The 24,176-nt window shown below is 37.0% G+C and overlaps 1 protein-coding gene across 4 annotated transcripts in view; it reads right to left on the bottom strand.

Moving 5' to 3' along the window:
- Window positions 1-9,594: 9,594 nt before the first annotated feature.
- The window catches only part of TMLHE (trimethyllysine hydroxylase, epsilon), a 61,410-nt gene continuing 46,828 nt past the window's right edge, over window positions 9,595-24,176 (bottom strand). For all 4 annotated transcript variants that reach the window (XM_060086852.1, XM_060086853.1, XM_060086854.1 and 1 more), the window contains 2 exons: window positions 12,888-13,026; window positions 9,595-12,203 (listed from right to left, as the gene is read on the bottom strand). In XM_060086852.1, coding sequence (XP_059942835.1) covers window positions 12,072-12,203; window positions 12,888-13,026 — 271 coding nt within the window. In that variant the 3' untranslated portion in view covers window positions 9,595-12,071. The remainder of the gene's footprint in view (window positions 12,204-12,887; window positions 13,027-24,176) is intronic.

Here is a 24,176-nt window from a genome sequence, read left to right as displayed (position 1 = left end):
TATACACCATGAAAGGATTTAATAGGTACCAAATTATTTGATTCAGAGTTTAAAATTTCTCCATCTTTGAAAGACATTTTTTTCTGGACATAGAACCCATTGTTAAAAGTCTTTTTCTTCTATCACTTTAAATATGTCATCCCACTGCCTTCTAGCCTCAATGGTTTATGATGGGAAATCAGCTGTTAAAATTATTGAGGATCCTATGTACATTATGCATCACTTCTCATTTGCAGGTTTCAAAATTCTTTTCATCTTAAACTTTCAACAGTTTTGTTATGATATGTCTAGGTATGAATATCTGAGTTTTCTAACTTAGAGTTTGGTGAGTTTCTTGGATGTGTAGTGTTATGTTATTCACCAAATTTGGGGAGTTTTCCATCATTATTTCTTCAACTACTCTTTCTGCCTATTCAACTCTCTCCTCTCTTTCTGGGACTCCTATTGTGCATATGTTGGTATGTCTAGTGGTGTCCCACACGTCTCTGAGGCTATGTTAATTTATCTTCATTACTTTTTCTTTCTGTTTCTCAGACTGCATAATTTCAAAGAACTAAAGGAGAGTATGAAAATGATGTCTCACCACATAGAGAATTTCAATAAAGAGAAATTATAAAAATTAAACTTAATATAAATTCTGGAGCTGAAAAGTATAACTAAAATGAAAAGTGCACTAGAGAGCTCACAGCATATTTGAGATGGCAGAAGAAAGAATCAGTGAAATTAAAAATAGGCCAATTGAAATAGGAGGGACAGATTCTCTAAAGAAAGCAAGTTGAAATAGGAATGATAAAATAGGTATAGGTATGGATAATTCAGATTAAGGAAGATGAGGGAGTTTGTTTTTGAGAGTGGAGATAGGAACGAATAGGTGGGGCACTGTAATGGTAGACACATAACATTATGCATTTATCAAAATCCATAGAACTGTACAACATAAAGAGTGAATCCTAACATAAACTATAGACTTTAGTTAATAATAATATATCACTATTGATTCATCAATTGTAACAAATGTATTACACAAATGAAAAATGTTACTGAGTTGGCCAAGAAGTTCATTTGGGTTTTTCCATAACACGGTTAGATCCTATAGAATATAAAGTCATTAAAACAAATTTAGAAAAATACCTGAAAGATCTACATCAAAATGTTAACAGTTAGCATTCCTAAGTGATGATATTGTTGGTGGTTTTTTCCATTTTCTGAGTTTTATCATAATATATTTCATGTTTATAATTTAAAAAGACAAAGATAAAAAGTTAATCCATCTTTCAGTGGGAAAGAAAGGCTATCTGGTCATTTCATGAAAAGATCATAATATTGTGAACATAGAACTGCTATAAAAAATAAAGTCCTTTTAAAAAAAACAAAAGAAAAAAGATAATACTGTATATATAATGTTATCTGCTTTTTTCCAAGTAAACTCTCAGTAGCAGTTTCCCCTGTCATAATAAATAATTTTTAGATATCCAAAAAGACAGCTAATTATAGGTAAAGGTAATAAAAAGATAAATTCTTCTTTCTGAATTGATAGCAAGGGGAGAAATATGTGTCTCTCTGGTGCACTGTGTTGCATTTAATATGGAACTGGTGTGAAATAAGCACCTTCTTTGAAGGTAGGAATAGGAAGTGTACCATTTTATTCTCTGTACTTTGAACTTTGACAAATGAAAAATGCATATCCAACTACTATCTTTTGTTTGAGACATTAGGAAAAGACCCCACTGAACCATGCTTGGGCTCCACATTTATAAAGATTAAATAAACATGAAGTCCCAGTCCAATTCTTATTCAATGTCTTAGTGTGCTCAGGCTTCCATAAGAAAATACCATAGACTAGTTGGTTTAAACAACAGAAATTAATTTTCTCACAGATCTGGAGACTAGAAGTTTCAGATCAAGGTGCCAGCATGGTCGGTTTCTGGTGGGAACTCTCTTCCTATACTGTAGACATCTGCCTTCTCACTAGATGTCTTTAAATGGGAAAGAGAGAGAGAGACAGAGAGGGAGGGACACAGAGAGACAGAGAGACAGAGAGAGACAGAGAGAGAGAGATCCTTATGTTGTCTCTTGTTATAAGGGCACTAATCCCATCATGAGGCCCCTACTATCATGACCTTATCTAAACTTATTTTCCAAAGGTTTCATCTCCAAATACCATCACATTGAGGTTAGGGCTTCAAAACATGAATTTGGGGGTAGCTACACAATTTAATCTCTAGCATTCAGGAATACAAAGCCATCAAGAGACTAAAGAACTGGTTTGTCATTTATCCTTTGTTAGTTTTAGTATTTCTCATATCTGCCCCATTACAGAGTATTCTCAGAAGGATCTACCTTCACTGAGCGATGAGATCAATAAATACTTGTCTCCTTGAACAATGCCCATGATCCTTATGGGTGACTGGTTTATTGTTTTCCTCACAGGCATCCCTGAGAAAATGGGCCTGTATTTCCTGTGCGGTGTCTCCGGAGGTCTTATCTTTCTATTATGCATCTTTACTCCCAAAGTGACCTTTATCCAGGACTTGAAAGAAGTTTTCTGGTGTATAAATTCCAAGTTGGGCAAGAGAAAGCTACAGGACCAAGAGGAAGAAGAAGAAGATAACCACAACGATGACAATTCTTCTGGCTCCTCTTTCCATCATTTTACTCACACCTATCCAGCCTCAAATAGCGTGTTTTGCCCTGAACTGACTGCAGTTTTAGAGCGTGCAGCTAAGGAAAGAAACCAAGAAAGAGATGAAATATGGATAGCCAAAGAACCTAGTCCTTATGCCATTTACAAAGTCAAATCTGCCACAAAATAAAATGACCCAGAATATGCTATTTACCTGAGTACCAAGTGTAAAGACAGATGATCGTATGTTTTAAATACAGAAATGCCACAAAATACTGGGTAATAAGGATGGAAAAGTATTATTGTTAATATATCAGTTTTCAAAGGTCTGATTGAGACCATGAGCTTTCAGGTTACAGTAAGGCCCCATAAGCTATATGACCATACTAAATTTTTTAGAAAGGTCTACAGAAAGGAAAATAGAAATGAGGTCATTAGTGTGAAAGTTTATTAATAAGCAGGGGAGTAAGCCCTGGAATTTTTGGTAGATAGGGAAAGAAATTACAACATATAAGCCTAGGATACTACCTATATCAATGAGTTCACCTGATGAAAAGATACTTTTAAGCATATATTTAGGATTTTATAAAGGCTCAGAGATGAGGTGGAACAAACACTTGACAAGGAGTAGTTACAGGACACATGAACTTCAAGAGGTCACTCAAGTTCTCCATTTTATAATCTATAAAATATACTTAAAGTTGTGATTGTCTAGAAAATCAAATGGATTATTGTATGTAAAGGTGTTATATAAAATGTAATTTAGGGTGGCAGGAGTTACTATGTTCCAATTTTTGGCACTTTAGAATCTATCTATATTCAAAGGCAAACCAGCAAAAATACTAACCTTATGTGGTACAGTGGATTATTCATTTGTGGATTGTCAGGTGTTAAATACTGCCTATTAAATGTCCTTTTAAAATAATTCATTCATTTAACATCTCCAAATGCTGGTTATTGGGGATATAGAAATGAATAAGACAGCCCCTGCTCCCAAGGAGTTCACAAATTAGTCAGGGGAAACTGGCTCTTAAACAGAATACGGGGGAAGCATAAGGTGCTAATGTGCAAAGGACTGAGGTCAGGGAGAAGGCAAAATAATAAAGAACATTAATAACTAAAACGTACAGGGTAAAAAGAGGTGAGGCTACGATTGAACTTTGTAGGATGACTAAAAGTTTGCTAGGCACACTGGATGGTGGGAACATGGCATTCAAGGAAAAGGAAAAAGCATGTGAAAAGGCACAGAGGCAGGGGCAGGCATGGCACGTTGGGGGAACTGCAAATAATTATATATAAGATAATGTGTACAATAGTGTGCAGTTTTTTTGTTTTTTTTTTTCGGTACGCGGGCCTCTCACTGTTGTGGCCTCTCCCGTTGCGGAGCACAGGCTCCGGACGCACAGGCTCAGCGGCCATGGCTCACGGGCCCAGCCGCTCCGCGGCATGTGGGATCTTCCCGGACTGGGGCACGAACCCGTGTCCCCTGCATCGGCAGGCGGACTCTCAACCACTGCGCCACCAGGGAAGCTCATAGTGTGCAGTTTTTAAGGGCCACTCTGGGTTCAGTATGGAGATTCAATTAGGAACAAGGACAAGAGTGAAGGCAGAAACATGTTAGAAAGAATATTTTTAAACCTTTTAGAAATGTTTAGCTAAAATATATATAAATACATTTTAATCTGTAAACTTGTATTGATATTGACAAATTGCCCACAAAATTTACTCCCATAAGATAGACATACACCAAAGAGTGTATGAATTCCCACTTCTCCACATCTTAACAATGCATACTAAAAAAAATACTAAGGGAATCTACCCCAAATATGCTTCTCACCTTCCCTCCTATAAGTCTGAATTCTTTCTATATCTTGAAAGTGTGAAGCACAATTTCTTTTTAAGTCCAGCTCACAATAATTGCAAGAAGTGTGTGTTTATTTCTGCATGTTTTCTTTTTAAAAAATATTTCAGACATACAAGAGTGTAGATGATAATATAACAAGTAACAATCTACTTACCACCAAGTTTTAGCTCTAAAGCATCACAATGATAGTTGAAGCCCTTGTGCATTCTTCCTTGATCTCATGGCCCTTTATTCCTCCAGTCCTTATTCCCCAGAGGTCATCATCACCTGAATTTGTAATTTATCATCCACACAAAGATTTTTATTCTTTTGTTACATATTCATGGATTGCATAAAAATATCAGAGTGCTGTTCTGCCTTTTAAAAAACTTCATATAATTGGTAATATATTGTACATATCTTTGTGCAGGTTGCAGTGTTCACTTAATCTTATGTTTGGGGAACATGTCCACTTGGGTAATCATGATGATGCAAATTGTTATCACTTGTGGCAGGATGATGTTCATTAGGAAGTCAAGACATTGGGATGTCAAGTAGCATTTACTACCTGTGCAGTGATTAGAAAGATGGTGAAGTCACTAGGCTTCTTATGTATCTAGAGATGTGCTGTCAAATAGGGTAGCTATTTGGCCACATGTGGCTTTTTATATTTAAATGCAAATTGAATGAATTTGAAAAATCAGTTTCTCAGTTCCACTAGCCATATTTCAAGTGCTCAAAAGCCACATGTGACTAAGGGCTACCATATAGGACAGCACAAATAAGAAAACTCTCCATCATCACATAAAGTTTCTATTATATACCAAATGGTGGGATTTCTATTATATCCCAACTTAACTCATTTGTTTCACTCCTACAAAAGACGGATGGGTCCTGGAAAATGACAGCAGATCATCACAGATTTAATTCAGTGGCAATATCAATTGCAGCTGAGATTTCAGATGCGTTGTGAGTTCTGGAGCAAATCGACAACCCACAAAGTTTCTTTTCTCCAGTTCCCCACGATAAGTAAAATCAGAATAAGTTTGCATTTACAAGGAGTATTAATTTTACTGTCCATCCCTCAGGGCAATGTCAGATCCCTTGTTCTTTGTTGTGAGTTGTGATATATATATATATATATATATATATATATATATATATATATATATATATATATAAAATGTCTGCCATAAGGAGGGAGACTAAACTCTGTGGAAATTCTATGGAAAGTCAGGATATTACTTCTTAAGTGAGAGCAAGTTGTTGCACTTCACACTACTTATGATTAAGAAAGAGGCACAATAATTGGTGTGTCTCTTTGGATTTTGAAGACTGTGTACATTGATTTTGTATCCTGCTACTTTACCAAATTCATTGATTAGCTCTAGTAGCTTTCTGGTGGCACCTTTAGGATTCTCTATGTATAGTATTATGTCATCTGCCAACAGTGACACTTTTACTTCTTCTTTTGCGATTTGGATTCATTTCTTTTTCCAGAATCCTCTAATCTCTCCCTCTTCTCTGACTAGCTCCTTTCCCTTCAGTAAGAAACATACTCAGGTCCACTCTCCCTTTCTGAAAATAAATATCCTCAACTGGATGGGTCTCCTCCTTCTCATCTTCCTCACAATGTCAAACTATGTGCTTCACTGTACAGTAATCCAGCTGGGCCCTTTTTGGGGACACTTCAGTATCAATATCCTTAGATATTTTTCTCTTTCGTTGGTCAGATGGCCCACAGAATATTCCTTCAGCTGCCAGAATTTTAGGGTCAGAGTGGGAGAAGACTGGGGGTTTATAGCTTTCAGGGTGCATACCTCCACTTGAGCCCTCTGTTTTCAATATGAGACTCCAACTGTTGGCTATGTTTGGGAACTCCCAGTCCAGATTGTCTCTGCTTTACCCTCTCCAGAGAATAACACTTCAGACTTCTGTCAGGGCAGGGAAGGGCTGGACACTCAGTGCAGGCAGGCATCGACTACAGAAAGGGATTTTGAAAAGAATCTACTTCTTACTTTTCAAAAACCCTCATTAGTTTGGTACCCACTCCCCCTTCACCTCCCCTTCCAGAGTTACCTGTTTCAACCTTTGAAGATTCTGGTGAGGAGCGAAGGGGGGTTAGTAAATCAGGTTGTTTTCTGGCTTTTCCCACTAAGGGCTTAGAATTCCTAGTTTGTGGACTTCTTAGTTGTCTCTTTTCCTGCTCTCCTAATCTTTTCAAATATCGTTTTATCGTAGTTTCAGTGGGATTTTGGAAGGTGGTGAAGTTAGATGTGGAAGTATCATTGTAGGCATGGATGTCTCCCTGCCTGCCTCATTCACCCTACACATCTTTGTTATCAAGCCACACTCCCTAAAACACTCCAGACTCAGCTTTTCTCATCAGGCTCTCTGATCTCTTCTATGACCTTTCTGCTCTTTCAGCTCTCAGCCCTTGGACAACCTACCCCAAACCAACTTCCTATCCATAAAGGCCATGCTTGATGTTCAGATGTCTTGCCAGTAGTTCTGCAATTCACGACCTGTCTACTCTCTCTGACCCTTAGCATTCCACATACTTTTCTAGCTCTGACTCCCATAACTTTGCTCTTTCTAAGTAGAATGATGATTTCTATCAAACTCACAGGCTAACCCTGGTCTCTGCTATTTGTTCAAATAATGATATTGGTGACAATGATAAACTACTAAGTACTGAGTGTTTATTATGCGCTGCTCACTATGGTAGACACTTTACACATGTGACCTCATTTCATTCTTTACCACACGTTTATCAGATAGATGTCATTCTTTACCCCACTTTGCAGGTTAAGAAACAGAGGCTCAAGGAGAGAAAGTGGCTTCCTAAAATTCGCCAGGCTAGTAAGAGACAGAGATGGAATTCAAGCCAAGGTTTGTTCAAGTCCATGCTCTTCCTACAACAATATGCTGCCTCAGTCAAGGTATCAGAGAGGGAGTTAGAAAGCAGAAGGTGAGAGGACACTGAGTACCTGAATTGGAGGGAGTTAACCACCATCAGTGGGGCAAAGGGTAGACCATAGATAATGATGGGGCTAATAGAGAAAAGCCTTCACTGACTTCAAAGGTTTGCATAGCATTGACCCTTGTGATCTTCACTTGTGCACACGATAAATTACCATGCTTATCCACCCACATAGAAAGTAAGTTAGAACACCACTATTAATCAATATAATACACACATACATGGCTTAAGACAATGTATCACAATTGTAAGAGATGTTTGATTAGTTTTTTCGAGAAAGGAAGCTTGGATTCCGTTAATCAAGCTAAGACTTTATACTGTTTAATAGTCTGGCACAAAACCAGACATGATAGCGATAAGCCTGATCCATCAAGAAAGTGTGCAGTCATATTTTGCAAACTCAATTTAGGGAATCAGGGAAGAATAATATCAATATGGAAAAGATTTCCATTCAAGATGTTACAGTAAGTTCATGCTGTGGCTAGCCTTGTGCTCCAAACACACAGCAATGATGGCAAAATATAAAAAGGTAAAATAAAAAAGGAATGGTCAACATACACACAAAAAGGATAATTGTCTCTGTGCTGAAGCAGCAGGCTTTTGCTGCACTGGAAGCAAACAATGGTGTCTAAAAGTTAAGCTCCTGCAGTATATAATGGTCCAAAAGGACTATGAGCAAGATGGAAGCTCACTGCTTAAAGTCAAGAACCAGGATGGAATTATCCACAAACCCACCAACCCCTGAATGTAAATCAGGAAAAAAAAGAGCTACTACCAAGTCTCCCAGCATCTTTGGTTCTGGTGAGCTGCAATCTTGAAGAGGTGAGGACACAGACACAGGGCTGACCTCACAACTAGGAGCTGAGCCAAGCCATCAGCTGGCTCTGTGAGTGGATCTCCAATATGCCCAAGAGCTGGGGCAGTGATGTGAATAGGTCCTGTAAGGTGCTTTTTTTTTTTTGTTGTTGTTGCTGTACGCGGGACTCTCACTGTTGCGGCCTCTCCTGTTGCGGAGCACAGGCTCCGGATGCGCAGGCTCAGCGGCCATGGCTCACAGGCCCAGCTGCTCCGTGGCAGGTGGGATCTTCCCAGACCGGGGCACGAACCCGTGTCCCCTGCATCGGCAGGGGGACTCTCAACCACTGAGCCACCAGGGAAGCCCTATAAGGTGCTTTTGATCTTAACAACTGACTGGTATTTTGCAAGATTGTGGTAAGAAGGAAATATGCTGAATAGGTTGATTGATTTCCTTCTATCATCAAGGTTCCACCTTTGAAAGAGGCAAAATTAGAGAAAGTGAAGAACAGTTTTTAGAAAGTTGAGGGGGGGGGGTGTTTGTGGATGTTTGCAGAGTATTTGAAAAACAAATGTAGATATTCTTATGGTTCTTTTAAGATTTTTTGGGAAAGACTGTGAAAGTGGAGATGATTATCCATGATTGGTCAGCTAGACTGTGTAAGTATGGGAAAGGGGGGTAGGAATTAACATTTATTGAGCAATATGGCAAATTACTTTAAAGCACTGTCTCTGTGGCCAGACTGTGAAGGTTCTAATCCAAACTCTGACACTTATTTAGCTATGTGATCTTGGGTAAGCCACTTAATCTCTCATTGTCTGTATTTGTTTATTTCTAAAATGGGGATAGGGTTGCTGTGGGGATTAAAAGAACTTAGAACTGTGTCTGGCACAGTTATAGAAAGCACTATATAAGAGTTAGCTATTATTATTGGTCATTATTATGTGCCGCAAACATCTTAGTTAATAATCAGAAATTTGTCACAAAACCCTGTAAGGTAAGTATTTTCCTTACTGTACCCATATAAGAAAACTGAAGTGATGAGAGGCCAAACAAAATTACAGAATGGCACAGCCTTTAGATGCTACTTAATCCAAGGCCTTCATTTTAAACTGAAGAAGAGAAAACTGAAGAGCAAAATGCAGCTAGCTGCAAGAAGGTAGGACCAACAGTCATGATTTGCGTGGAACTTTCCCGGTTTTAAAACTGTAAGTTCCGCAGCCCAGGAAACCCCTCTCAGTTTGTGCACACTTGAATGCTTTGTCTCTCTAGATGAAGGTGAACAAAATTCAGCGCCAGTTAACTGCCAAACACAAAAAGACATACAGAGAATGTGATATTTTCTGGTGAGTTTGTTTGAAAAGAATTCATTAATTTATTCTCATTACAACAAATCCGTATTATGATATGATTATGTTAGGTGCCATAACACCATATTAGGTGCTGTGCTCTTGACTCTCTACTGATCCCATCCCACTATAGCAAAAGGTAAAAGTGACTCTACAGTGAGATTGGTTGACACACACCCATGCTTACATTTTCAGGGACACCAGAAAGAGATGTGAAAAAGAAATCTCTCACATAGAAAGTTGTCAGTGGCCATGATCAACACTCAAATAATTCCTTTTCCTCTTTCTTCCTCCGAGGAGAGTACACTGTAGAAAAGTATTGATTGAAAATTTAGGAACATGAGGATGAAATAATTAATGAATCAAGGTCCCAGGGAAGAGAGAAGGTAAAGGGAGTCCTTCAGTAAGGGAGAAGATTGATCTGTGTCCTTATCTCTCCAGGGCCATGAATATGTTCTTTCCTTGTCATAAAGCAAGGCTGACCTCAGTTATAGTGGAATTTTCAAGGCTAATTTAGGCAAAACTTCAAAAAAGGTAAATATCCTGATGAAGACTAAGGAATGGTAACATATTTTAAGCGTACATAATAGTACAGAGGAAAGGCAGTATGTTAAAATGTTGTTACTTTTCTATTCTAATTGCTAAAGGGTATACTCTTTAAGACGTGAACTTAATTATCAATCCTTTGACCTAAGAGGAAAACACATTTCATGGAAGACTCCGAAAGATTCCTATATAGTACAATTAAAATGCGGAAATATTTGAGAACATATTTTGGAGCACTGGATGGGTCAATAAAATAATGTATAAAGTATTAAATGTGAACTAGGAACTTCCTGAAAACATCAGATTACGCTCTATTCTCTGTCAGAATACTGACTTTTCTTTGATTTGTGACTCCTAGCCTCACTAATAATGCTTTTTTCCTCTTGTGCACATCCTAGCCTGGACTGTCTTTCATCATTTTATAGCAGTCAATGTGGTTATTGTACAGCTTCGCTTTCAATGAAAGCCAAGGGAAAATAAACCTCACACCTATCTCTCTGTCTTTATCTCTGTCTCTCTTTCCCTCTCTCTCTCTCCACATATAAAGGAAAGCCATTAAAAAAATAAAAGAAACAAGGTATTATACTTAACCCAGTCAAATCTTGGCAATTAACATGTATAATATTTTAAGATAGGGGAAAAAAAAAGAAAAAAATAGATTAGCAGAAATGGAGGAAAACAGATTGTATCCTAAATTCCATCAAAAGCCAAAATGCAAGTTTGGATAGTAATCTCCAGTTCTTTGGAGGCACATTATCGATTGTGATGAATTCCCTGAACAATCTTAGAGACTAACCCTCTGTACCCTCTGTTGTGTTTTGTGTGTATGCACACACGCACGTGCATGTGTGTGTGAATTACTATATGGAACCTCAGAAACGTCTAAAAACTTTCTGCAATTATCTCTCACAGAATTACCAAACTGATGGGTTTGTTTCACAGGAGCTATTGTGACTTCTTAGTTTTATTCCTCAAGAGATGACTTAGATAGAGATAACTCTTCTCACAAGATAAAACACTCTGTATTCAGTTCCCACCTTATCACTGAGCTTGTAATATGAAGCAATTCCTACAATATCTATAGCTCTAGGAGACCACAGAGAAAAATTTAGGGTTCCAGTTAAACTCTTTAATCCATAGGCCTATGTAAAGGACTGTCCCAAGGTATCCTGTAGCACACTGGTTCTCAAAGTGTGGTCTAAAGACACCTTTAGAGCAGTCCATGAGATCCATTTAGTGGGTTTGTGTACTAAAAACAATTTTTAATAACATTAAGATGATATTGCCTTTTTCACTCGAATTATCCGATGAATGTACAGAAGACTTTTCCAGAAGCTACATGACATGTGGTGATGTCATCTCTCTGATAGCTGATGGATGTGTGCTTTTTTGTCCTTAAATTTTAAACATTTCTAAGTTTTAATATCTAATACAATTAGTAGCAATAGATACGACCCATATCCAAGCACTCTTTGGGGTCCTCAATAACTTTTAAGAGTGATTAGGTGTCTTAAGACCAAAAATGTTGCAAATCTCTGCCCTATTAAGACTTTGTTATTCCTAGAATGCATTTCTTTTTAACAGATCCTGTTGAAACAAATTTTTACCTAGTGACTATTATTGTTTCTCTATCAATCAATGTGGTGATTATATTTCTGAAGCAGATTGACCACAATTACATCAAAAGGTCCAAAAACCAAATGAGTCCATGTTATAACTTGGGGAAGAAAGCTACCATACTAGATGGCTGACACTGGCTATCTCAGAAGCCTCTCTCCAAGGTTTTCCCTATTAGAGAAAGGGGAGGTTTTTGTTTTGTGTGATGAGGTAAGGAGACAATTTGAAGTCAGTATTGACACAATAGTATTCTGCTGATATGAATTCTGGTAGCCAGGTTGTCAGGTGTGTTCATAATACCAATGCTGCCCATTTTAAGCCTGAAGACCCAAGAGACGAGCAGTGTTTAATACATCATCCCTTGTTAAATAGCAGCCACAGAGTTGTCGGTAGCCAGTGAAGGATTCCCTGCCATGTAGGACACGCCAGTTGTCTATAAATAGGACCTGTGAATGGGAAAAAAAGAGAGAAAAAAACACTCAGAACAAGGGCAGACCAAAGGAACCCTAAATCAGAAGAGATCATTTAAAATAAAAGCTTCAGGTTGTTCTCTGGTTACATTCAATGAGGTGTTTTTCTCTTGAGATTAAACAAACATTTGGAAACTAGGATGTACATAGCTCTGTAGTAGGCTAAATGGAAGTAACAAAGGTAACAGCAGGTTACAGGCCCTGAACTTTGAGGAGCTTTTATTCCTTGATTAATTATTCTCTTATCAAAGCAAACCAGATCATTGGTTTCATTTTTTTCCTTCTCTTTAATTGTTATTATATGTGTTATCAAAGAGTTAAGCTATTTCATTATGTCTTATGCTAAGCTAGAGATATTCTTTATCCAGAGTAAATATCAAGAGCAAAAAAAAAAAAAAAGGAATCATAAAGCCAGAAGGACCCTTAGCCCATAGGGACTATCTAGTTCAACCCCCTCATCATACAAATAGAGTCACTGAGTCAGTGGGGAGAGCCTGCTTCTAGGTCATTTAGTGAGTGAGTGGTAGGACCAGGGCCAACACCCAGGACTCTTTTCTCTTTTTCCTTTGCAAGATTTTGACTCACATATTCAATAAGTACTCATTCTTCACTGCTTCAGTATAACAAGCTTACTTGACATCTTTCGAGTTTGGCACTCACCCTGCCAGGCTTTAATTTGACCCAAAACTCATTCTCAGGTTTCCTCAACTCTATTGTTAGAGTCCGGTGTGCTGTATACCAATGATGGACAACATCATAAGGTACGGTATTGATGACAGCCCGGTCATAGTTGTTGTACCTAAGGTGAAATTGTGAGAAAGAAAGATCTCCTCAAACACATGTTAAAGACATCTGTTGCTTATTTAGCAATTTTATATAAGCTTTCCCTATACTTATTACTTGTCCCATGATGAGGTAACAATAATAATGTTCTCTCATGACTATAGGATTTTAGAGAAGAGCTCCACAGCCTGTTGACCATATTTTGTTTTCTTTCGGAAAATCTGAGGATGGGGGATAGAAGAAAGTTTCAGCTGGTTTCTACCATCTTAGAATATTATGTTTTATCTAAAGAACATTCCCTTGGCCAAATTTCATAGAAACATTGGGGAAAGATCTGAGCTTTCTCCTCACCAAGCTGAGGTTGGCAAGAGTTTGTACTAACAAATCTTTCTTTTTAATAGGATGACTTACAACTTTTCAGGTGTTTTCCTTCATGGGAGAAATCCTAGCTACAGCCTAGTAGAGAGTTTACCCAGGAATCTTCATTGATTCATTCATTCAACCCTAACATTTACATGAGCACTTGCTATGTGCTAGGTGGTGTGTCAGGCATTAAAGATATAATGGTGAACACAGCAGACATGATCCCAGCCTTTGGGGATTTTACATTCTATTGAGAAAGATAGATGATGAACAAGTAACAAATACATAACTAGTTACAGATGTTATGTAGAAAAAAATAGTGTTAAATGATAAAAAAATATTGGGAAGTCTATTTCAGAAGGATTGTTGAGAGAAGGACTTTTTGTTTTTTTTTAAAGAAGTCACATTTGAGCTGGTACTTGTATGATAAGAAACCAGCAATGTGACAAGCTGAGAGAAGCGTGTTCCAGGCAGAGAACAGCAAGTACAAAGTCTTAGGGTGGAAAGTAGTTTTATGTTTGCAGACAAGTGAGAAGGCCATGTGGCTGGAGCTGAGTAACCACGGGGAATAATGGTAAGAAAGGGAAGTGGAGGAGGGTAGCCATGGGCCAGATCATGTATAGCTCTGTAGGCTATGGTAAGGACTTTGGATTTTATTCTAAGTACTGTGGGAAGCCACTGAAAAAGCTTTGCTAAGGTATTGGATTTCTTTTTTACCTAAGGCAAATTAATTATTTTACTGAAGTACACTATATATACAGAAAAGTACACAAATCATAAGCTTGATGAATTTTCATGATGTGAACACATCCATTTCACTAGCACCCAGGTCAATACATAGATAATTACCTGAACCCCAGAACATTCCCTGTCCCCCTTTCCCATATTGTCTCTCCCCTCACCCAAGGATAACTACCATCATGACTTCTGTCAGCAAAGATTAGTTTTGCTTATTTATAAAACTTTACATAAATGGAATACTACAGTATGTACTCTTTTGTGCCTGGCTTCTTTCATTTAACCTTATATTTAGGAGATTTATCATCATTGTGCTATATGGCAATAGTTCATTCATCCTTCATGTTGAATAGAATTTTATTGTGGGACTATACCACCACAATTTATTCATCCATTCTGTTGATGGACATTTGAGTCATTTCTGGTTTGTAACTATTACAAATAGTGCTGGAGGTTCTGGTCCATGATGGAAATATAGGAGGCTCCTGAACTCACCTCCTCCCATGGACACAGCAAATCTACAGGTACACAGGGAACAATTCTCTATGAAGAAATCTAGAAACTAACTGAGCAACTCCTACACATTGGGTGAATGAGAATGTATAAGAAGGGATGAGAAAATCTTGTCATGGCCCTACCCCTGATTCAGTGACATATAAACATATAATCATGTAGAAACTCACAACTCCCAGCTTCTCCCTGAGGATTGAAGGGTTTGAACCCAACATCTAGTGTCCCAACTTTTAAGACTTCCACCTGAGGGATGGGTCCCCAAAACACATAGCTTTGAAAGACAATGGGGCTTGCAATCATGAGACCAAACAGACTATACCAAACAAAGAAACACTTCGTAATAGGTTTGTGAGGACTTATTGTGGCTATCCCCCCCCCCCCAGGCCTACCACAGAGACAGCAGACATAAACACTCATATCCCAAACTTTCCCTAAAAGAGGTCTATTTGAATACCTTAAAAGCTGCTGCCTGAGGGTCAGGCTTCTAATTTAGCACACATCTATGGACAGACTGTGATCCTCCCTGGAGATGGGAAAGGCCAGTGGGCACCATCTTCACATTCTTCCTCTGGCCCACTCCAGGTCACCAGTGTCTCCCTGGAATGAGCTTGTATACATGTTTGGTAACCTGGTTTTTGTGACTGCTGCACAGGGGACACCCCCTTTGATCACATGGCTCTGGTAGCCAGTGGGGTTTGAGTTACAGAATCCACAGGACTGTAGCAAACAAAGAAACACTTCTTAACTGGCTATCTCTTCATGGCTTAGTGCAAAGAGCCCAAGCAGAAGCCCTCAGCTCCCAGTCTTTCCCTGAAAGAGGTCTACTTGTATACTTTAAAAACTGCTGTCTGAGGCTTCCAATCAGCCTGCATCTGGGCTGACTGAGATCCTTCCCTTTGGGACACTGACAGGTCTTGACATACCCTCGACTACTGCGAGCCACTGAGAACAAAGAAGTCACCTTAGACGATCACAAAGGTTTGAGAGACAATCAAGAGGTAGAGCTGGGCTGAACAATAAGGTTCATCTCCTACATGAGACCACTCTGTCAAAACTGAGAGAAGTGTGAAAAACCACAGAGAATCAAAGAAAATGAAGAAACAGAGGAATATGTTATAAACAAAAGAACAGATAAAATTCCAGAAACAGACCTTAATGAAACTGAGATTAAATGATTTATCTGATAAAGAGTTCAAAATAATGGTCAAAAGATTCACACCAGGTTAAGAGAACAATGCATGACAAAGTGAGAATTTAAACAAAAAGACAGAAAATATTTTTAAAAAATGTACCAAACAGAAAGCACAGAGTTGAACTCTGGGCCATTTGGGTTCACAGTTAATAGCTGGGTGTTAAGTGACCTTTAACAGATTCTGATTTTAATAACAAAATTTGATATACTTACATATTTCATTTAGTGTAGGATGTCAATGTTTACAAAACAGACATATTGTATGTAGTATTACAAATATGCTGCCTATTAAACTGTTACTTTCTCAACAACAAAAAGAAAGCGCAGAGTTGAAAAATATAGTAACTGAACTGAAAAGGTCAATAGATGGATTAAATAGCAGAATAGATAAAGTGGAAGAAAGGTACAGTGAACTCCAAGACAGGAAATTGGAATTATCCAATCAGAGGAGAAAAAAAAAAGAATGAAAAAAAGTGAAGATAGCTTTAGGGAATTATGGGACTCAATCAAGCAGACCAATATTTGCATTATAGGGGTCCCAGAATGAGAAGAGAGAAAGGGTCAGAAAGCTTATTAAAAAAATAATAATAATGGCTGAAATCTTCCCTAATCTAGAGAAAGAAACAGACATCCAAATCTAGGAATCCCAGGGATTACCAAGAAGATAAATCCAGAGACCTGCACTGAGACACAATATAATTAAAATGCCAAAAGTTAAAGACAAAGAGAGAATCTTAAAAGAAGTAAGAGAAAAACAACTTGTTACATACAAGGGAACCCTCATAAAACTATCAGCAGATTTTTCATCAGAAACTTTTCAGGCCAGAAGGGAGTGACATGACATACTCAAAGTGCTGAAAAAAAAAATCCTCCAATCAAGAATACTCTACCCAGCAAAACTGTCAGCTAGAATTGAAGGAGAGATAAAGAGTTTTCCAGACATGCAAAAGTTAAAGGAGTTCATCACTACTAGACTGGTCTTACAAAAAATGTTAAAGGGACTTCTACAATCTAAGCTGAAAAGAAAAGGTGCTAATTAGGAACAACAAAACATATGAAAGTATAAATCTCACTGGTAAAGGTAAATACATAATTAAATTCAGAATACTCTAATGTTGTAATGGTGGTGGGTAATCACTTATAAATTCAGTATGAAGGTTAAAAGACAAAAGTAGTAAAAAGGACTATAACTACAATAATTTGTTAATGGTTACACAAGGTAAAAAGATGTAAACTGTGATGTCAAAAACATAAGACACAGGGGAGAAAGTAAAAATACAGAGCTTTAGTATGTGTTTGAACTTAAGTGTTAGCTTAAAATAGACTGTTATAAATATAAGATGTTTTAGATAAACCTCATGGTAACCACAAAGGAAAACCTATAATAGATACATGAGACAAGGGAAAATAAATCTAAGCATAACACCTACAGAAAATCATCAAACCACAAAGGAAGAGACAAAGAGAAGAAGAAAGGAACAAAGGATTACAAAATAGCCAGAAAACACATAACAAAATGGCAATAATAAGACCGTATCTATGACTAATTATTTTATATATATATATATATATTTATTTATTTATTTATTTATTTAATTTTTGGCTGTGTTGGATCTTAGTTGCGGCATGTGGGATCTTTGTTGTGGCAGACGGGATCTTTTGCTGCAGTGTGCGGGCTTCTCTCTAGTTGTGGTGTGCGGGTTTTCTCTCTTTAGTTGTGGTGCATAGGCTCCAGAGAGCGTGGACTCTGTAGTTGTGGCATGTGGGCATTTACTTGCCCCGTGGCATGTGGAATCTTAGTTCCCTGACCAGGGATTGAACCGGTGTCCCCTGCATTGGAAGGTGGATTTTTTACCAGTGGACCACCAGGGAAGTCCCTATCACTAATTACTTTAAATGAAATGGACTAAATTTTCCAATCAAAAGACATAGAGTGGCTGGAATGGATTGAAAAATAAGACCCATCTATATTGCTGCCTATAAGATACTCATTTCAGCTTCAAGGACACACACAGACTGAAAGTAAAGGGATGAAAAAAGATGTTCCATGCAAATGGAAACCAAAAGAAAACAAAGGTAGATAAACTTATATCAGACAAAATAGACTTTAAGCCAAAGACTAATTAGAGACAAAGAAGAGTATAATTTAATGATAATGAGGTCAATCCAAAAAGAGGATATAAGATTTGTAAATATTTATGCACTGAATTTAATAGCACCTAAATACATAAAGCAAACATTAACAGACATAAAATGAGAAATTGACAATAACATAATAACAGTAGGGAAGTTTATCATCACCATACTTACTTCAATGGACAGATCATCCAGACAGAAAAGCAATAAGGAAACAGTGGCCTTAAATGATACATTAGACCAAATGGACTTTATATATATATATATATATAAAACATTCCATCCAAAAGCAGCATAATACACATTTTTTCCAAGTGCATATGGAACATTTTCCAAGACAGATCACATGCTAGGCCACAAAACAGGTCTCAACAAATTTAAGAGGATAGAAATTATATCAAACTACTTTTCCCAATTACAATGGTATGAATCTAGAAATCAATTACAAGGAGAAAACTAGAAAGTTCACAAATATGTGAAGATTAAACAACATGTTACTGAACAACAAATGGGTCAAAGAAGAAATCAAAAGAGAAATAAAAAATATCTTAAGACAAATGAAAATGGAAATATAACACACCAAAACTTATGGGATGCAGCAAAAGCAGCTCTAAGAGGGAAGTTCATGGCAATAAACACCTACAGTAAGAAATAAGAAAGATCTCAAATAAACAATGTAACATTACATCTCATGGAATAAAGCCCAAAGTTAGTAGAAGGAAGAAAATAACAAAGATCAGAGCAGAAATAAATGAAATAGAGATGAATAAGACAACAGAAAAGATTAATGAAACTAAAAGCTGTTTTTTTAAAGCAGATACACAAAATAGACAAGACCTATAACTAGATTTACCAAGAAAAAAGAGGACTCAAATAAAATTATAAATGAAAGGGGAGATATTACAACTGATAGCACAGAAATACAAATGACAATAAGAGACTACGATGAATAATTATACATCAACAACTTGGGCAACCTAGAAGAAATGGATACAAATTCCTAGAAACATACAACCAACCAAGACTGAATCATGAAGAAATAGAAAATCTGAACACACCAATTACTAGTAAGGAGATTAAATCAGTAATAAAAAACCTCCCAACAAAGAAAAGTCTATGACCTGATGGCTTCACTGGTGAATTCCACCAAATATTTAAAGACAAATTAATACCAGTCCTCAAAATCTTCCAAAAATTTGAAGAGGAGGAACACTTCCAAACTCATTTAATGAGGCCATCATTACCCTGATACCAAAACCAATAAGGACACTACAAGAAAATAAAACTATAGGCCAATATAATGGATGAATATAGAAGCAAATATCTACAAAATATATTAGCAAAGCAAATTCAACAGTCCATTAAAAAGATCATATACCATGATCAAATGGGATTCATTCCAGGGATGCAAGAATGGTTCAACATCTATAAATTAATATGATATACCATATTAACAAAATGAAGGCTAAAAATCATGATCATCTTGATAAATGCAGAAAAAGCATTTGACAAAATCCAACATCCATTCATGATAATAACTCTTAACAAAGTGAGTATAGAGGGAATATACCTAGACATAATAAAGGCCAGATATGACAAACCTACAACCAACATCATACTCAACTCTGGAAAGCTGAAAACATTTCCTCTAAGATCAGGAACAAGACAAGGATGCCCACTCTCACCACTTTCATTTAACATAGTACTAGAAGTCCTAGGCACAGAAATCAGACAAGAAAAAGAAATAAAAGAATGCAAATTGAAAAGGAAGAAGTAAAGCTGTCTATATTTCCAGACTATGTGATATTATATATAGAAACTCTAAAGACTACACCAAAAAACTGTTAGAATTAATAAACAAATTAAACTGCAAAATATAAAATCAACATGCAGAAATCAGTTTCATTTCTATGCCCTAACAACAAACTATCAGAAAGGGAAATTAAGATAACAATCCCATTTACAATTGTATCAGAAAGAATAAAATATCTAGGAATAAATCTAACCAAGGAGGTGAAAGATCTGTATACTGAAACCTATAAGACATTGATGAAAGAAATTGAAGATGACACAAATAAATGGAAAGATATTCCATGCTTATGGAATAAGTGGTTAACATGTTCATAATACCCAAAGCAATCTACAGATCCAATGTAATCCCTATCAGGATTCCAATGGCATTTTCCAGAAAAATAGAAAAAGCAATTTTAAAATTTGTGTGGAACTACAAAAGACCCAGAATAGCGAAAACATCTTGAGAAAGAGGAACAAAGCTGGAGGCATCAAACTTTCTGATTTCAAACTATATTACAAAGCAATCATATCAAAACAGTATGGTACTCACATAAAACCACACACATAGACCCATGGAACAGAATTGAGAGTCCAGAAATAAGCCCATGCATATAATAGTCAACTAATATTTGACAAGGGAAGCAAGAATCCTCAATGCGGAAAGAAGTTTCTTCAATAAATGGTGTTGGGAAAACTGGACAGCCACATGCAAAACAACTGAACTGGTCTCCTATCTTACACCATACATAAATATCAATTCCGAATGGATTAAAGACTTGAATGTAAGACCTGACACCATAAAACTCCTATAAGAAAATATAGGGTGTATGCTCCTTCACATTGCTTTTGGTGATGATTTTTTGTTTTGACAAATAAAGCAAAGGTGACAAAATAAAAAATAAAGAAATGAGACTACCTCAAACTAAAAAACTTCCCCACAGCACAGGAAATCATCAACAAAATGAAAATGCCACTTACAGAATAGGAGAAAATATTTGCAAATCATATATCTGATAAGGGGTTAATATGCAAAATATATATAGAACTCATACAACTCGATGGCAAAAAAACACCAAAAAACAAACCCTTAAAAAGTGGGAAGAGGACTTGAATAGACATTTTTTCCAAAGACATATAAATGGACAACAGGTACATGAAAATGTGCTCAACATCAGTAATCATCAGAGAAATGCAAATCATAACCACAATGAGATATATCCTCACACCTATCAGAATGGCTATTATCAAAAAGACAAGAGATAACAGTTGTTGGTGAGGATGTGGAAAAAAGGAAACCCTTGTACACTGTTGGTGGGAATGCAAATTGGTGTAGCTACTATCGAAAACAGTATGGAGGTCCCTCAAAAACTGAAGAATAGAACTACCATGTGATCCAGAAATTCCACTTTTGGTCATATATCTGAAGGAAGTGAAATCACTATCTCAAAGAGATATCTGCACCCCCATGTTAAATGTAGCATTATTTCTGATAGCCAAGACATGGAAATAAAATATGTAACCATGACAGATGAATGGATAAAGAAGATGTGGTAATGCACACAGACACACAGACACACAGACACACACACACACACACTGGAATATTACTCAGCCATAAAAAGAATGAAATATTGCCATCTGTGACAACATGGATGGACCTTGAGGGTATTACGCTAAGTGAAATAAGTCAGACAGAGAAAGACAAATACTGTATGATTCCACTTATATGTGGAATAAAAAAACTGAACTCATAGAAACTGAGAACAGATTGGTGGTTGCCAGAGATGGGGTTGTGGGGTGGGTGAAATGGGTGAAGATGCTCAAAAGGTACAAACTCCCAGTTAAAAGATAAGGCCTAATGTACACTATGGTGACTAATTAGTTAATAATATTGCATTGTATATTTGAAAGTTGCTAATAGAGTAGATCTTAAAAGTTCTCATCACAAGAAATAAAAAAAAACTGTAACTAAGTGGTAATAGACGTTAACTATTGTGGTAATCATTTCACAACATGTACATATATCAATCAACACATTATGCTATATACCTTAATCTAATACCAATGCTTTATGTCAATTATAGTTCAATAAAACTGGAAAAAGAAAACAAATAGTGCTGATATGAACATTCTATTACTTGTCTTTTGGTGAATATATATATATATCTTCATCTATGTTTGATATAATTTTAAGAATGGAATTGCTGGGTTATAGGGTATGTATATGCTCAGCTTTAATAGATACTGCCACAGCTATTCTTTTTTTTTTTTTTTTTGCGCTACGCGGGCCTCTCACTGTTGTGGCCTCTCCCATTGTGGAGCACAGGCTCCGGACGCGCAGGCTCAGCGGCCATGGCTCACGGGCCCAGCTGCTCCACGGCATGTGGGATCTTCCCGGACCGGGGCATGAACCCGTGTCCCCCACATCGGCAGGCGGACTCTCAGCTACTGCGCCACCAGGAAAGCCCCAAAGCTATTCTTTCAAAAGAGAAAAAAAACATTTAATGGTACCTTTTTTGGACATCATACAGTATTCATTAGTGTTAGATAGTACATGGCACAATCTGAGCCAATACCCTTAGTTTTCTCACATACAAAAATGAGCATAACAACATCTGCTTAGCTGACCTCATAGAGCTATTGTGAAAATCAAATGAAAGAATGCATATAATAGTCCTTCATCCCAGGCTTCAAGGAGCCATGTGCACAGGGAAAAATGGGTGAGGAAGCATAGTTTTCACCAGGGTCTTGACACTCACTGTCACTTCCAGAAGCCCTCAGTGCTGTTTTAGGCACTTGATCAAATATTATTTCATTTAATCCTTTCATCACCCCAGAAGGGAAGGTGGTATTAGCCTCCTTTCACATGTGCAGCAACTGAAACTCAGGTTAAACCTGCCACAGAGTTTATAAATAGCAGAGTGGTTTTGAAATCAGGTCTCCATAATACTTTAACTCATTGTTTGTACCAGAGAGCAGAACAGTGATCTAATTCCTGTGTATGCTGGTTCATAAGGTCAACTTTTACACATCATAATTGTGATCTCTTGACTTCAAATAGAGATTTGAAGTTTATAAGTGTTTTCATATACACAATCTCATTGACCCTCTATCTGATAACCCTGTGAGGTAAGTAGCACAGCTATTAATTATTATCTTACTTTATAGATAAGGAACATAAAGATAAGATTTGTCCAAGGTCACATGAGATCTAGTATTCACTATTTATATTATATTAGATGATGTTGTTTTCTAAGGCTGATAGCAAGAAGCAGCAGGAAAAGTTTATTACAGATTAGTAAAATGGATTTGCAATTTTTTATATTTAGAATAAGATGACTTCTGGACTTTTGCACAAAGTGATGTCATTATATTATTGTATAATTTGTCTGTTTGTTTTTTTTTCCTGCTTTGATATGATGCAAGAAAGCCCTGGAAGTAGAGGAAAGAAAATAAAGCAGATACCTATCTGACAAGAATATCTAGGGAGTCCTAATGAAACTATTCCTCTTATTAGCGGACAGAAAATTAAAGATTTTCCAAGTACAGAGAGCTCAGTGATTGAATGGAAGATGCATTTGATGGGCACTGTACTTTGACAGATCACTGTTACAATCCCAGTTCAGATGTGTGACCTTAGAGAAACTATTTGATCACTTTGAGCCTCAATTTCCCCATCAGAAAACTGAGAATAATAATAACTTCCTTATATGCTTATCAGGATTATATGAAGTATTATATATTATGAACTAACACCGTGCTTGACACATAGGTGGTCAATAATGTTAGCTAAAATAAACACTAGTTAACTATCTCAAGCCACAAAAATGAGCCCTAGAAACCATGAAAGTCTTCACAGTAAGTTATACTCAGACTTGGAGGACAGGGTTAGACTAAGCTTTGAATAAGAACAGCTGAAGGATAGATAAGTAGTTGTACCAAAATATTTGCATTTTAATACCTCTTGCTCTAAAATGTTTTAATAAGGTTTAAAATGTGAATAGGTATTGCACCTATTATAATGTCTCATTTATAGAAAAAGCTTACTTATATACAGAGCATGCCATATATATATAGCCATGCCATGCAGCTTGCAGGATCTTACTTCCCCAACAAGGGACTGAACCCAGGCTGTGGCAGTGAAAGCATGGAGTTCTAACCACTGAACTGCCAGGGAATGCCTAAGCATGCTATATTTTTATTTTATTAAAAAATATTGAGCACTGTGTTCTGCTTCTGATAATGGCTAAGTAAACTCCTATTACATCAACCTGTTCCTCTCATAGGTGGCAATTTAAAACTCTGGACAAAATACAAAAACCAACTATCCAAAGGTACTGTACAGGCAGATATTGGAGGGGAGGAAAGAAAGAAACTGTACTGGGTGAGTTTCCCATTTTCATGGCATCTAGCCTGAGGGTATGCTACAG

This window comes from Mesoplodon densirostris, chromosome X, assembly GCF_025265405.1.
Source record: "Mesoplodon densirostris isolate mMesDen1 chromosome X, mMesDen1 primary haplotype, whole genome shotgun sequence".
NCBI classification, from domain to species: domain Eukaryota; kingdom Metazoa; phylum Chordata; class Mammalia; order Artiodactyla; family Ziphiidae; genus Mesoplodon; species Mesoplodon densirostris.
This window is presented reverse-complemented; position numbering and strand designations above follow the sequence as displayed.